This window comes from Pezoporus occidentalis, unplaced genomic scaffold, assembly GCF_034315485.1.
Source record: "Pezoporus occidentalis ecotype Australia unplaced genomic scaffold, CSIRO_AGI_Poc_V1 ctg122, whole genome shotgun sequence".
Lineage (NCBI taxonomy): Eukaryota > Metazoa > Chordata > Aves > Psittaciformes > Psittacidae > Pezoporus > Pezoporus occidentalis.
Window position 1 is genome coordinate 364,179 of NW_026913016.1, and position 13,609 is coordinate 377,787.

At 47.8% G+C, this 13,609-nt stretch overlaps 1 protein-coding gene across 1 annotated transcript in view; it reads left to right on the forward strand.

Moving 5' to 3' along the window:
* CAB39L (calcium binding protein 39 like) overlaps nucleotides 1–6,565 on the forward strand; it is a 46,844-nt gene extending 40,279 nt beyond the window's left edge. Inside the window, exon 10 of the mRNA XM_062607321.1 lies at nucleotides 5,079–6,565. Coding sequence (XP_062463305.1) covers nucleotides 5,079–5,258 — 180 coding nt within the window. The 3' untranslated portion in view covers nucleotides 5,259–6,565. The remainder of the gene's footprint in view (nucleotides 1–5,078) is intronic.
* Nucleotides 6,566–13,609: the final 7,044 nt, after the last annotated feature.

Sequence of the window (13,609 nt, forward strand, 5' to 3'; positions counted from 1 at the left end):
AGCTTTTAATCTCATAAATTTTAAACTATGCCTGCCTTTTAAAATTGTGCTTGCAAAATACCTGTGTGGTGCTGGTTGAAATTACAGTAGACTGACCTCAAAGATTTGAAATTAATGGTCTGCTGAGAAGTGGATACTTGTTGCTCTGTCTGAGCTGCCAAAAGATTTGGGTTTAAATTACCTGATTTAGATGTATCACCAGTTAGACAAAGTTGAAATGAAAAAGGGCTTGTTCTGTAAGCATCTAGATTCCAACACTCCCATGCCCCAGATGAACCCCCTCCAAAAAAGGCATGTGATTCTTACCTCCCTGAGGCAATTTCCAAGTATTAAAGATTCAAAAGTGTGAGCTAGAGATGAAAATGATGAGCACCTCTAGCACAGAAATATTTTGCAGGAACATTTTGTGGCTAGAAATGCCATTATTCCTTCAAGCTCTGAGGATATTTTAATTATCCAGGATGCTTTGAGTGGGAAATTGAAGACAGTGTCCACTTGCAGTGCCTCCTTCTGTTCTCCACTGAGGAGATGCTTGATCTTCCTCCTAGCTCCAGCTCCTGTTTTTTTTGCCTAAGCGAAATGGAGCTTATGCCTTGCAGCACCATCCTAAAGGCCTATGGCTGCTTTGTAAAGCTGGGTGTCCCAGACAGTGTATGCATGAGGATTAGCCAGTATTTAATCATCAGGAAAAGCTAACACATCTCACCCCTTTCCTCCTCCTCCATAAACTATCCACTGGGATCACCTAGAGCTGTAGGCTTTTGAGAGTCACCAGTTCTTGTCTGCATTGATTTCATTGGAGAGGTCTCGAGCTTGCACACTTTGAGGACTAAATATTGGGAAGGGCTCTCCAGTTCTTACAGTGGATTTGTGACAGTTTTTACTGAAGCCTGCTTTGAGTTTGCCTCCTGTAGGGGAGACCAGATCTTTCAGACATAACGTGAATGTGGTGCAGGTGTTCCCTTGACCTTACACATTTACAACTACAGGCTGGTCACAAGCTCTCTTGGCTTTCACGTAAACAATTAGATTATTTTGAGGAAAACACCCTGTAGCAGTGAATTAGGATTATGCAATTTACTTGTTCTTAAGCAGACATTTAGCAAGATACATTTTATTAAGATCTAAAAATAGAATGGGTACACTATGTTTTGTGACCTTAGTTTTGTGTTTCCATTCTCTTCTATGCCCATTACAGAACTACCTCCTGCAGCTTGCTCTGCAAATGGTCTCACATAATTGAACCATACTGACAGTTCCCTCTTGGTAGGAGGCTGGAACCACATTTGCGGGATGTGTCCTCTCTGTTTCTTAGCTGGAGAGTTCAAAGGGCAAGAAGTGTTATGTGAATCATTGTCCTATAAGTAACATGAACCATAAGGCACTTCTGTGTGCAGTTTCCTGACACAGTAAGACTGTGTGTGACCCCAGGAGTAAGTCTTAAAATACCCACTCCAGGGTATCCAACCTCTGTAATTACTTCTCCTCTGCTATAATCCCAGAGGGTGGTGGTGCCTGGTTATGAGTTGTACAGCAACAAGGTTGGATTCTGCAGTCAAGTGATTTTGACGTTTGAAGAAATACAGTATATGACTTGACAGAGAAGAGGGCAACAGTCCCACTTTGGACCACTATTGAAGCTTCAGAGTTGATTTTCCTTCTAGCCCTTTTTCAGATATTCACAAGATGGAACTGTACTGAAGCAGCTATTTTTAGAGTTGGGATTATGAGTACCCTATACTGTGTCTCTGTCTCATCTATCTGAATTAAATGCGCTGGTACATCCAACCTTTCATAATAAAACCATAGGTGAAACAAAATTCTCTGAAGTGTTTTAACTTCAGTTAAACTTCATTTTAGTAGAAATATCCCAGATAGCATTAATAATGATTTCTGTTGTCAGGGATTTATCTCCTCCTCTGTGACAATAGAGAGTTCTGAATGAGGAAGGCTCTTTTAAAAGTGAAGTCTCATGGTGGTCCTGCTCCTGAGCTTTGTGAAGCTGATGAGTTGATACTGGCAGAATTGATTTTGTTTGCTTAACTGAAGTATTGAATAACATTTCAGGAATTTTTTTGTGCTTTAACATTGTCTCTTCACAAGTCCCTGTCAACCCTGAGCAAGACTGGCAGTCAAGATGATCTTTGTTTGCATGGGCAGTTTTGACAGTTTTGCAAGAAGATTATAAATAATAAAGCAGGAAGATAAACAGGATACGATGTATTGAACTAAGTTCTTTAGTTTTACTATAGTCATACCAGTTGAGTGGCCTGTGTGAAATGCTGGTATTTACTAGGTTTACCAGTAGACCTTTCCAGTTCTCTTTGCAGACCAGGTAGCTTTTACAAGAGGAATGATTTCTTCATTTTGAGAGTCAGCCTCCACCTGTCCTTATAAGGAAGTCTAATATTCATTGAAGGGAGATGTTCAGAACTTCAAGGTCAGGCCTTCTTTAGAGGATTCCATTTGCATCACAATCAGACTGTTTCTGAAGATGTTGATCCTGCCAGCATAGGTGATGGTTTCCTCCTGGTCACAAGGGGGAAACTGTCTGAACTCCAAATTAAAACCTTTTAATGCAGATGTGTAATGGTTACTTTCCTCATCCCTGCCTGCAGGCTTACATACTGCTTTTCTCAAAGGAAGTTTGTCCAGACAGCTGGGAGGCTTATCACAGTCTGAATCCTGGAAGTACCCAGCCTCTATCAGTGTGGGGCATCAGTAGGTCAGCGCATGAGGAGCTGCAACATGGGGCTGCTTGAGCTGACACCATGAACTACCACAGTGTCAGCCAAAGCCAAACATTCGTACCCATACAATTTCAAGAATTGGGTTTCCTAGATAAGGCACAGGCTGGAAAGCTTTAAAGAACATTCAGCAGTGATTTACATCCCAGACCCCTTTTATTCCCCAGTCTAAGGGGAACCGATGCATCAATACCAGTATGTATTGCGTAGGAGGGGTATTGCTTTCGGATGCTGCAGGCAGCAACAGAATGATCAGCTACTGACAGTCCATCAAGTGTAGTGAGAGCTGTGAACTGGCTGTCTGACCCGCTGATAGATGTGTTCCTGGTAAGATGCTACACTTAGTGCTTGGAGTGTCACGCAGGAAAGCTGTTACTTTAAAGTGGCTCTCTGAAGGGATCATTGGGAGTTTGGGCTGTTGGTGCTATTTTAGAGAAGTTTTCAGTGGCAAGTAAGCATAAAAAGAAATCACATGAGATTAGCAATCAGATAATCAAGGAAAGGTGATGTGGAGGCCTGTGCAAAGACAGTGTGGATAATGGTAGATACTGTACGTCAAATACCATGGACTGGCCACTAGATCAGGGGAAACTCTGGAGAAGACTTGGGGCCTGGGAGCATTCACCCAGTGTGGCAGAGGTTGCAGCTCCTTCCCCAGAGCAGAGCGAAAAGCACCTTGAAGCAAGGACTCCTAGGAGTGATGTGAGCAGGAGGAATCCAGAGGAGACAAAAGCATAGGCTCCTGTGTCATCAGGATGCTAGGGTTTAAGAGTAGATGCATTACCTCATCTTTATGGAATAAAACAAAATAAATGTTTCGGCCCAGTCTGGGCAGAAGTATTTAGTGTGGCACTGTTGATGTGTGCCCAGCCCCATTCTTTCCACACATTCCCCACATGGGACATTTTCCAAACCATTTGTATAACATCCCCTAATCGGGGGGCATGAAGCTTAACAATAGGTCCAGTCTGAATCCTGTCCCTATCTGTAGCGGGTGTTATTTCTGAGGGCACGTGGCTGTAACACAGCTCCCAGGGATGGTGTGTGCATGTTCCTCATCATGTAACACAGCTCCTCCCTGCACAGCTGGACCTGGCCCAGGTTTTCATGTGGGCACAATCTCCACAGAAATAGAGGAACCTGCAGAAGAGCTGTAGGCGGGCGGTGGTGCTGCCTATGCTCGGCCAGACAACATGCCATTCTGTACTGTCAGCAGACGCTTGTTTTCATTCTGGTTTGGAGAGGCATGGAGGGAAACTGGACGTTTTCCAGTCCTGTCCATCCTTAATTTCTTCTTGTTGAGTAGAGAGTAACTGGAGTTATTTATGTTGTTGCACAAGCACTGGGGTGGTGTTTTGTTGTCCAGCCATGAAAACCTCAGCGCAAGGCAGACACAGGAGCCCCTCCTGGGGTGGCCAGGGCTGTGCTGTGCCTGTTCCCACCGCCAGACCTGCATCCTGGCTGCCAATCCTGCATCCCTGCAGCATCCCGAGGTCCCTGCGAAGAGCTTGTCACTGCTGGCCTTTACAACTGGCCTGAAGTTTCCTGTCGTCAGCAGGTGCGGTGCGTAAGGCAGAGACAATGTTAAAGAAACAGTGTTGTGGCATAGGGAGTTGTCTTCAGAGCTGGGAAACCCTGTGGCTTTAGGCATTTGTGGAGGAGAAATGAGAACATGGCTAGATTTATCCCTAAAACCCGCCTGTTTGAGAAGACCAGTAAGCCCACAGTCCTGGGCTGGCTGTACCAGGTGAGTATCTGTGTCTGTGTCTCCCTGCCTTGCCACCCTCCTCTGCTTGGCGAGGGCAGTGAAGGTGCCTGGTGCACCACGGTGCTCCTGCTGCTGGAAATTTCCACGCTCCCATGAATGGATTAAGCAGAGGGAAGCAGAGCCTCTGACATACTTTTCCAAACCAAAACAAAGCTGGCAAGTCTAATTTTAGGCCTGGTTTAGTATGGAAATCATATCAGTACTGACACAAAGCTTTTCTGTTCTGGTAATTAATTTCTGTGTATTTAAGTCTTGCATGTGGAAGAGGCTGAGAATTGATGGCTCACTCTCAGCAGCTGGGTTTACAATCAAACGCTTTCATCAACAAAGAGCAAAATTAAAGGGAAGCGATACCACACACAGGCACAGCTTTGCTTCAGCGTGCTGTTGAGCCAACATGTTTGTAACTCCTCTCTCTCTGCCTTGGGAAAAGGTGTGTAGCAGCAGAGTATCTGCCTGCCAGCGCTCAGCTGACTTGTTAGGACATAACTGACGGGGATGTTGTGACTGATGTTGCTCTCTCTCTCTGAGTCTCACTGTGCCTGGTTTTGTTTTCGTGTTAGGTTTTTGTGGCCAGTCCAAACAAAACGCAGCCTATTGTGGAGATCCTGTTGAAAAACCAACCTAAGCTAATTGAGTTTCTGAGCAACTTCCAGAAAGAGAGGACGGATGACGAACAGTTCACCGACGAGAAGAACTACCTGATTAAGCAAATCCGAGACTTGAAAAAGCCAACGGCATGAAGAACTCCTCTCATTTTCCACTGTAGGCATTAATCTTGTTTGTTAATTTCCTCTGTGTCCCTTAAATGCCACAATAGTGCTTGAGAAGGCACAGCAAGTGCCTGTTTTTTATTTTGTCTTTGTTCCTAGATGTAGGGGTTTTACATGAAAACTAAAAAACCAAAAATCTAGAATAATATATTCTTTTTAATCGAGACTATAATTATTTATGTCAATTTAGAATCTTGCTGTAATAGAAGCTGGTTTGATGGGTTTTCATTTGTGCTAGAGAAGAATGAACCTCTTTGCTTAACTTTATCAGCAAACTCAAGCTGTTGGTGAGTGCACAGAGTAGGTCTTCTGAGGACTGTAACATTGTTCCTTTGCACCTGTAATTGTGACTTTGTTCTAGTGCTGCACACACACAAGACTGTGAAAGAGTATGTTTGTCTCTGGAGTTAGCTGCACTTCTAGATCAGGTTCTATAGTCAAAACAGCGGTAGGTAAAAAAGCAGTAAAGGTCACGTTTTTGCTTTATTTTTTTGTGTTCTTTCATCTTTAAGGTTTTCTTTTCCCTTAGATCAGAGGCTCTCTATTCAGTGCCAGGGAATGGGGGAAGGCATCAGCCAGGTGAGCTGTTTCTGCCTGCCTCCAACCTTCCTGTATGCCATCTACCTTGTGCTATCCTCTCAGCTCCCAGGCAGTCTGATGGGGAGCAGCTCCAGGTACACGGTGCTGTTGTGGAGCACCAGTGAGGGAGGCTGTTTAGCACCAAAGGCCACTTGTATTCTGGTGTTTGCTGTCCTTGTTCACGCTGATGTGAATTCAGGTTCTGTGTTGAAGTTGTAAAAGATGAAACTGTTGCACTGTTAGTGAGTTAAGTTTAATAAGCTCTGTGGTCCAGTGTTTCCCAGGTGTGTCTGAAGAGTTTTTTGGATCTTGAAATGAAAATGTTACACTGATGATTTATTAGGAAGTGGAGTTTGAGAGCAGGGAGTGGAAATTTCTTGACTTTTTCTGGACAGCTTAAGTTCCGAGTTTTCCTATTCGTTGTGAGACAGTTATCGAGCTAAACCTCTAGCTAATGCTTCAGATAAAAAGGTGACCTGAACTGTAAAAACAGAACAAGACCTTTTCATTGTTGTGTATTGCGGTGAGTGATACATCAATTTATGTGCTTTAGAAAAGGGATGAAACGGAGCAGGTTGTTGACTCATGTTGGTTTTTTTTGGGATCTCGGATACACACAACAAATTTACATCCTAGTTGCCTGGAATTTAAAAAGAATAATAATATTTACAAGCTATTAAAAGCATGATTACTGATCACCTTTCTGTCTCTGTTTTTTCTCCTCTTGCTTTTCTGGATAGCCAGACTGCACAGTACTAAATTCATTCTCTCCTTTGCCAACCAGTGTCAGCAGATGGAGAGAGGGAGATGAGCACTGCCTTCAGAGCTACGGCACTCTGCAAGCATCACATCTGCAGCCCTGACTGGCAGGGGGCCTGCAACCCAGGCTGCAGTCCAGCTTAGCCTAACTGCGGTCCTCTCCCAGCCCCCTGGGCAGTGCTCACTATCAGCAGGTTGATAAAGGACCATCTCCAGAGTCACAGACCTCAGAGTAGTCATTTAAGTCTGATCCTCTGGGATTTGGAGCCTGAAAGTGAAGGGCGCTTGGCTGCGCTCTGAGCTCCTGGGGTGGAGCTGGTCTCCAGGGCTGGATTAACGCAGAGACAAGTGTCCATTGCCTCAGCCTCTGGAGTCACATGAGAACATCAGGCTTCCAGCCCGCACTTGGAAAAAACGTCTAATGGTGTATTGTTGGGGAATTCCTGCCCTTGAGAATGTGAGTGTGACCCATACAGAGGTGCCCAATGGATTTATGAGGGTGGTCAGCACTGTGAGCTGCTCTTGTCTGCGTGGTCTGGGCACAGAAGAGCGCTTGAAGACATCAAAACCTGGCTGTAATATGGGGAGGGAGGTTACACCCACACCCCAGTGTTTGATGCGGCCAGCAGGGAACAGAGCAACAGGCTCCATTCCTGCAGCCTTTCCCAGTGTTGAGCAGTCATCAGACTCACACTGGAGTAAGTGGCAAGGAGGGCTTCTGAAAAAGGGGTCTGTGTGCATGAAAGAGGAGTGGTTTTACAGTAAAGTGGCATGGGCCAGGCCCCTTGCAGCTAGCTTATCATGCAAGAAGCCAGTCCTGCATTAGGTATTGCCAACACACCTCAAAGTAATTGAATCTTCCCCAGGCTGAACTTGCTTAGCTCCTTGCAAGAAGAAAAAGAAATGGTAAAGATGACATTAAGCACAATAATAATACTTCACAGCAGGTGGGGATGCATCCATAATTATATGAAAATGAGGTCTTTTCTAATGCAACTTTGGAATAATGACAGAACTCTGAATTTCCTTTGGTGTATTCAATCATGGTGGTTCTGCCTAAGTGACTGCTCCCACCAGGAACTCATGATTCCCCTGAAATTAATACCTACGGGATCTGCAGCTCATCAGAGTGAGGACAGGGAAGAAGACTGTAGTCCCCAGAGAGAAAGAAGCCAGAGGATGCTTGGGCTGCAGTCTCTCCATTCCAGTCCCCACCCTGTATTCAGGAAGGTTTGGGTCATATGAATGAATCTCTGCCAACACGCTATGTACAATCCTGCTCGTAAAACCTTGATTGATACAGCAGAGTGCCAGGAATCATTGAACCATAAGCTTCTGTCCTGGGATTCGGGCAGCTTGTGCTGAAAAGAGAAAAATGTGATTAGAAGCAGTAGCAGCCTCCCCTTGTCCGTAATGGCATGTACACCAGCAGCGGTGAACCTGGCGGAAAGGTGCAGGACTCTGGCCTTCAAGAAATGTGGATGCCAAGACTGCTTGAGCCTCTTAATCTGCATATTCTGGGCATGAGATCAGCTGAGAAGGAAAGAATGGTTTGGGCCTCGTAATCTAATGATAGAAGCACTCCCATGAGGGAGGGGAGATCAGGATCCCATTTGTTCTCTAGTGCATGCTTTGCTCTTGTCTGTGAAATCGGAGCAGGGCTCGGAGAACCCAGGCCTCTTTCCAAAGTGTGCAGTGATGTTTGGTCAGAAGAGAGGCTTTTGCTCTGGGCCAGTGAATGCTTTATTTTTCCATCTGAAGTGGAAGCACTTTAACGTTTTGGCTGGAAGCACCTTCCTGCAGAATGTCTGCCTGGGGATGAAGGCTGTTATGAGGCAGAGGGGATATGTGTTTTGGTCTCCATGACAGGAAAAGGAATTGTATTTAGCCCTTCCGTTCTTCACTAAGCACTCTAGCCTAAAAACATGACCTTCCACTAGTTTTGGACTTGCATTTTGGTACCTGCCATTTCACCTGTGTGGAATTCATCTGTGTTTGCCTTGAACATCACCCACTGGACTTGTACACACTGCCTGCAGCTGAACAGCATTGAGCAGAGGGATTACGTAGACTGTGGGGATTTGTTGCATTTACTGCCAAGCAGTGAAAGCCTGTTTCATATCTCTTGTGCTGATGGAGCTGAAATGGCCACTTGCTTTCCTGTCAGAGCAGGTAGGTGGTGAGAATTCCATACATGTGCACCAAGTGGAGCAGCACAAGCTGTTAAGACTAGGCCTAAGGTGTCCCAGAGCCTCTAGTGAGAGGCTCAACCCCGTAGTCAGAGAGGCAACCACAGCTGTGGCCTGGGGAAGAGAAGGAGCTGAAGTCCCTGCCACCCAGCCCATGCTGAAGGGGAGCCTTGTCCCCAGCAAAGATTTCCACCCCTAAGCCCATGGTGTGTCAGGCCATGAGGCAACAGTGGTCCAAGCCAGCTCTGAGCACAGTTGGTGCTGGGCAGGCAACGTGGGACAAGGCTAAGGGGAAAGCCAGGAGAAGGTTAACAGTTGTGAGTGCGTGATTCATCTCTAAGGCAAGCACCTCACAGGGCTGTGACTTGGCCAAGCTCCCTGAGAGCCCCAGGGGGCGAGCCCAGCCCTCCTGACTCACAGCGCCTGCCTCTAGCTGGCCCTTCTTTCCAGGAATGTGAAAGGAGGAAAAACTATCAGACAACCACCCTTTTTCCCCTGGCATTAGCTGTGAGTGGCTCGGCAAAGCCCTGGTCAAAACAACTTTTTCCACCTCAGGCATCATGCAGCTGAAGGCTGTAATTCACCAGTGCTAGAGGGGCTCCATGCCTGGCTTTTGTCACCGTATGGCACTGGCAAGAGCTGGGATGGCTTTGCTGCTGAGCCTTACCCCCAGGAAACATCGCACTGCCCTGGCTGTCGGTGAGACTGCAGGTACCTGCTGTGGTGCAGCACATGAGGTATGGCCCGGTGCGTGTCCTGCTGTATCTCTCTTGTACGGAGGGGCCCAGAACTGAACACAGGATTTGAGGTGAGGCCTCGTTAGGGTTTTGAGAGTTGTTGGACACAAGCAGCACCTGACCACTAAGGTGACAGGTATGAACAAAGTCTTTTGGCTACATGACAGGCACCAGTCCAGTCACGGCACCAGAGCCCTCATAGTTAAAGCAGCAAAACCTACCCAAGTCCCCAGTGCATCTCTTCTGGAAAGCGCTGCCAGTCTGCTAATGAATGGAGTTATTTCTTCCAAGGGCACAGAGAACACAGGACCTCTGAGGCCTTGCCCACCTCTTATAGGCCCTTTCTTTCCAAATTGCAGGGTACATTACCTCCACTAACACACAGCTTTGGAGATGCCCTTCTCCTCGCTGGTACAACAGCTGCCTTGGCGAGGGGCTGGAGCAGATTTAAGAGTACCCCTGTTACAGCAGAGCTGCATCTGTCCTGAGCCTTATGCAAGCACACAGCCAGGGCTGGCCCCTCAGGGGTGGCACACCCAGGCACGGCCCTGCCCAGCAGCTAGCCTGCAGCACACAAACCTGGCCTGTGCTCATGGTCAGGTGCCCAGGGGACTCTGTGTGTGTGGGACAAGCAGGAGCCTGCAGGGAGCAGAGCTCCCAGACTGCCATGTGGGAAGCAGGGAAAGGCCTTCTGCCCATGTTAAAGCTGGGTGTGTGGGGAAAATGATATTCACAGCTGGACATACCTTGTTTCCAAAGGATTGTCAAGGGCAGAGCCGCAATTAGCTCATGGGATAGAGCAGGTTCTCCCTGTGGGCTGGCAGCAGTGGCTCATGCTTCCTGCCAGAGGCTCAAAGGAAAGTGCTACTAGGCCTGGCCCTGTGTCAGGCAAGAACACAGGATGTCCCCGGGCACAGCAGGCACTGCAGGGGGAGGAGTGACAGATGTTCATTCCAGCCAAAGACACAGCTCTCCTGCTATGACTCCTAGCCATGCAGCTATGCTCCTCTGCTTCTACAGGGCTTGTTTGCTCTAGCTAAATCTGTTTTGTCCAGTGACGGCAATGAATTCACTCTGCAGGTGAATTCATTGTATGTAAAGCATTCATACTGACTTATACACATAGTTCAGGTGTTTCTGAAAGGACACTGCGGAGGAGGGGATGTGTCTGTGCTGGCATTTGAATGGTAATGTCCTTTAGGCCTGTACAGATGCTTCATGGTTTCCCAGGTTGTTTCAATCCCTTATTTTTCCTCCAAGTTGGAAATCCAGCTGCCCTGGGGTAAAACTCACTGGCAAAGCTGTGAGGTGACCTCACCACAAAGTAAAGAGAGTTGAGCAACGAAGGTGAAGGAGGAGAAAACAAACACAGGCAGACTGCAAAGGCTTCGTTGTTCATGCACCTCTCTAGTGCCAGTGATCACCATGTTGCAGAAGTACCATCTCCATTAAAGTTGGAACAAGCCCATCCCTTCAGCAGTGCTGGGAATGCAGTGTCCTGTAGCTTCAGGAAGATCCCCAGTGCTAGGCCTGGCACCTCAGGAAAGCGAGGTGGAAAATTCAGGTACAAACAGACGATACTTGGAGCAGTGGAGATGATAAATGTCACAATGCAGAATACCCCAGGGGAAAAGCCGTGCTCAGCGCTTTCCTCTGCGTGCCCGTTCCTCCCGGAGGCTCGGTCAGGTTGCGCCGTGACGGATCAGGAGCTGCCGCTCCCCACACGGTCTCTCACCAGCCCCGCTCCTCTCCTGGTCATGCTCGGCGCTGCCTGCCGCGCTGGCACGCACACAGCGCATCAGCACAGCCGCCCTTCTGCTGCCCGCAGCCGCAGCAGGTCCCCGGTACAGCTGCGGTGAAACGCACGGGGCTGGGGCAGAGCCCCCCGGCACCGGCAACGCCCGCCCCCGGTAACAGCGCCCCCTCGCGGCGGCGCTCGTCGTTCCCGCTGGGCGGGAGGGAGAAGGGCTGAAACAGACCAGCCCCGGCTCACAGCCACGGAGAAACCCAGGAGCCCTCCCTGGCTCGGGGCTGTTGAGTCAGCCACAGGCTCGGCACGGCAGGGCAATGCCTCTTCTCACCAAGCGGCTGCAGGGTCAGCCGCCAGCTGCCAATGGCACGGCATGGCGCTGGGACACATCAGAAGAGGGCTCCTCACACGCTTCCCCTGCTCCGACCTCCTCACCCCCCTTCTGACTGAGATTGGTGTCTGCAGAGCTGCTGCTCTCACATATCCTCACTCCTCTTTCCAGCTGCAATTGCTCCTGTGCAGTAACTTTCCCCTCTTCTCAAGTACATACGCTACTGTCATCACTGATGGGCTCAGCCTTGGCCAGCGGTGGGTCCCTGCTGGGGCCAGCTAGCACTGGCTCTATGGGGCATGGGGGAAGCTTCTGGCAGCTTCTCAGAGAAGCCACACCTGTATGCCCACTGCTACTAAAACCTTCCCATGCAGACCCAATACAGCACTTACCCAGATCTATTAGAAATCAGCACACACTGTCTCCCTTCTGTTTTTCAGTCTTCTTTTCTTCAGCATCTCCAGGTAACTTCACTTACTAGATCTAGCAAAGCCAAACAGGTATTTGAAGTCTGGTTTGCAGGCAGAAAGGCCAAACCAAAAGAATCTTTTTAGAGGACTGCAAAGCTTTTAAGAGTAGTCCCCCCATTAAACATGGCTCTGGGAAGCCTGTCCCATTGCCAGCCCACCTGACTACATCCCACTGACTGCTGTCTGTTTACAATGACATTTCAGTTCAAGAGCACTCCTGAAATGCAGCTTCCATCTGTCCTTGCTTACTGCATGTGGCTCAGTGACATGAACCAGTCTTGGGGTGCACTGACTGGATTCATTTGAGATGCAGTTAAACAGGAAAACAAACTGTAGCAATAGCCCCAATGCACTCCGCTGGCTAACAGGCCTCCAGTTTGCATGCCTGGGCTAGAGCTACATGGATCTGAAACTATTTATGGGCCAGGCCTTCAGCATCACCTGCTTCATGCTACACTTGCTCCCCTTCAGCCACACTGCTGACCAGTGTAGTAGCTGCCTACGATCACTACCACGATCCCCCTCTATGGTGACTATGAATCAAGGTGCTGCGCATGCAGATGCAGTGATCCAGGGCAGCAAGGCAGGAGGTGCAGCAGGATGGATGTGCTGCTGCATGGTCAAAGCTCTACCCACTTCCGTCCTTTCAACCAAGAAATAGGCTGTGGAGGTGGTAGCTCACACAATGCTCCCTAAGGCAGCTCTGACTCTCCTGAGGAAGAGGGAACTGATGATCATTAATGCTCTCAGGACTAAGGAGGGAATCACAGCCCTTCCTCAGGGCTGGCAGGAGGCACAGTCTCATGTCGAAACACATTCTTCAGGCAGAGCAGGAGTTGATGCCACTTAGCAAACAACTGGGACTGCCAGAGCAAGGACAGCACCAGGCAGGTAAAGGGAGTGAGCATTTCAAAGCACTGTTTCAGTTACGCTTCTTCTAATAACCAAAAGCACTTAAAAATGCATGTCAGTACTTATTGTCACATTAATTTATTAGCAGAAAACGTGTTTTGCTGTAAGGCAGACAATTAACAGAAAATTTCTGTTCTGTCAGGAGGCCAAATTATTACTGATAGTTAATACGTACAATTAAAATGACTGCTCTGAAAGGAATGGAATAGATCCAAAATGCATATGGGAATTTCATACAATATATAAAATATATAACTTTTACATTTCATGATTTTAAGTGCATTGTAGTTTTAATGTAAGAAAGAAGCAAACATCTTAAGAGTTCATTTGCAAAATATGCACTGCAGGAGATGTCCCATCTCTGATGGCTCTCCCTGCTAAGCAGGCAACAGGCACAGTAGCGCCTACAGAGTCCAGGGGCTGGGAGAGAAACCCCACTCACATTGTTCCTGCTGGCCAGGATAAAGACCCTGCTTTGTAACCCCATTAAGAATTAAAGCAGGGTTATACTGATTATAGGAGCCTAGAGAAACTTGTGAGTCTCTGGAGGAACCTGCAGAAGTGTAGCAAGACAGAAATAAAGCCGGACTTGCA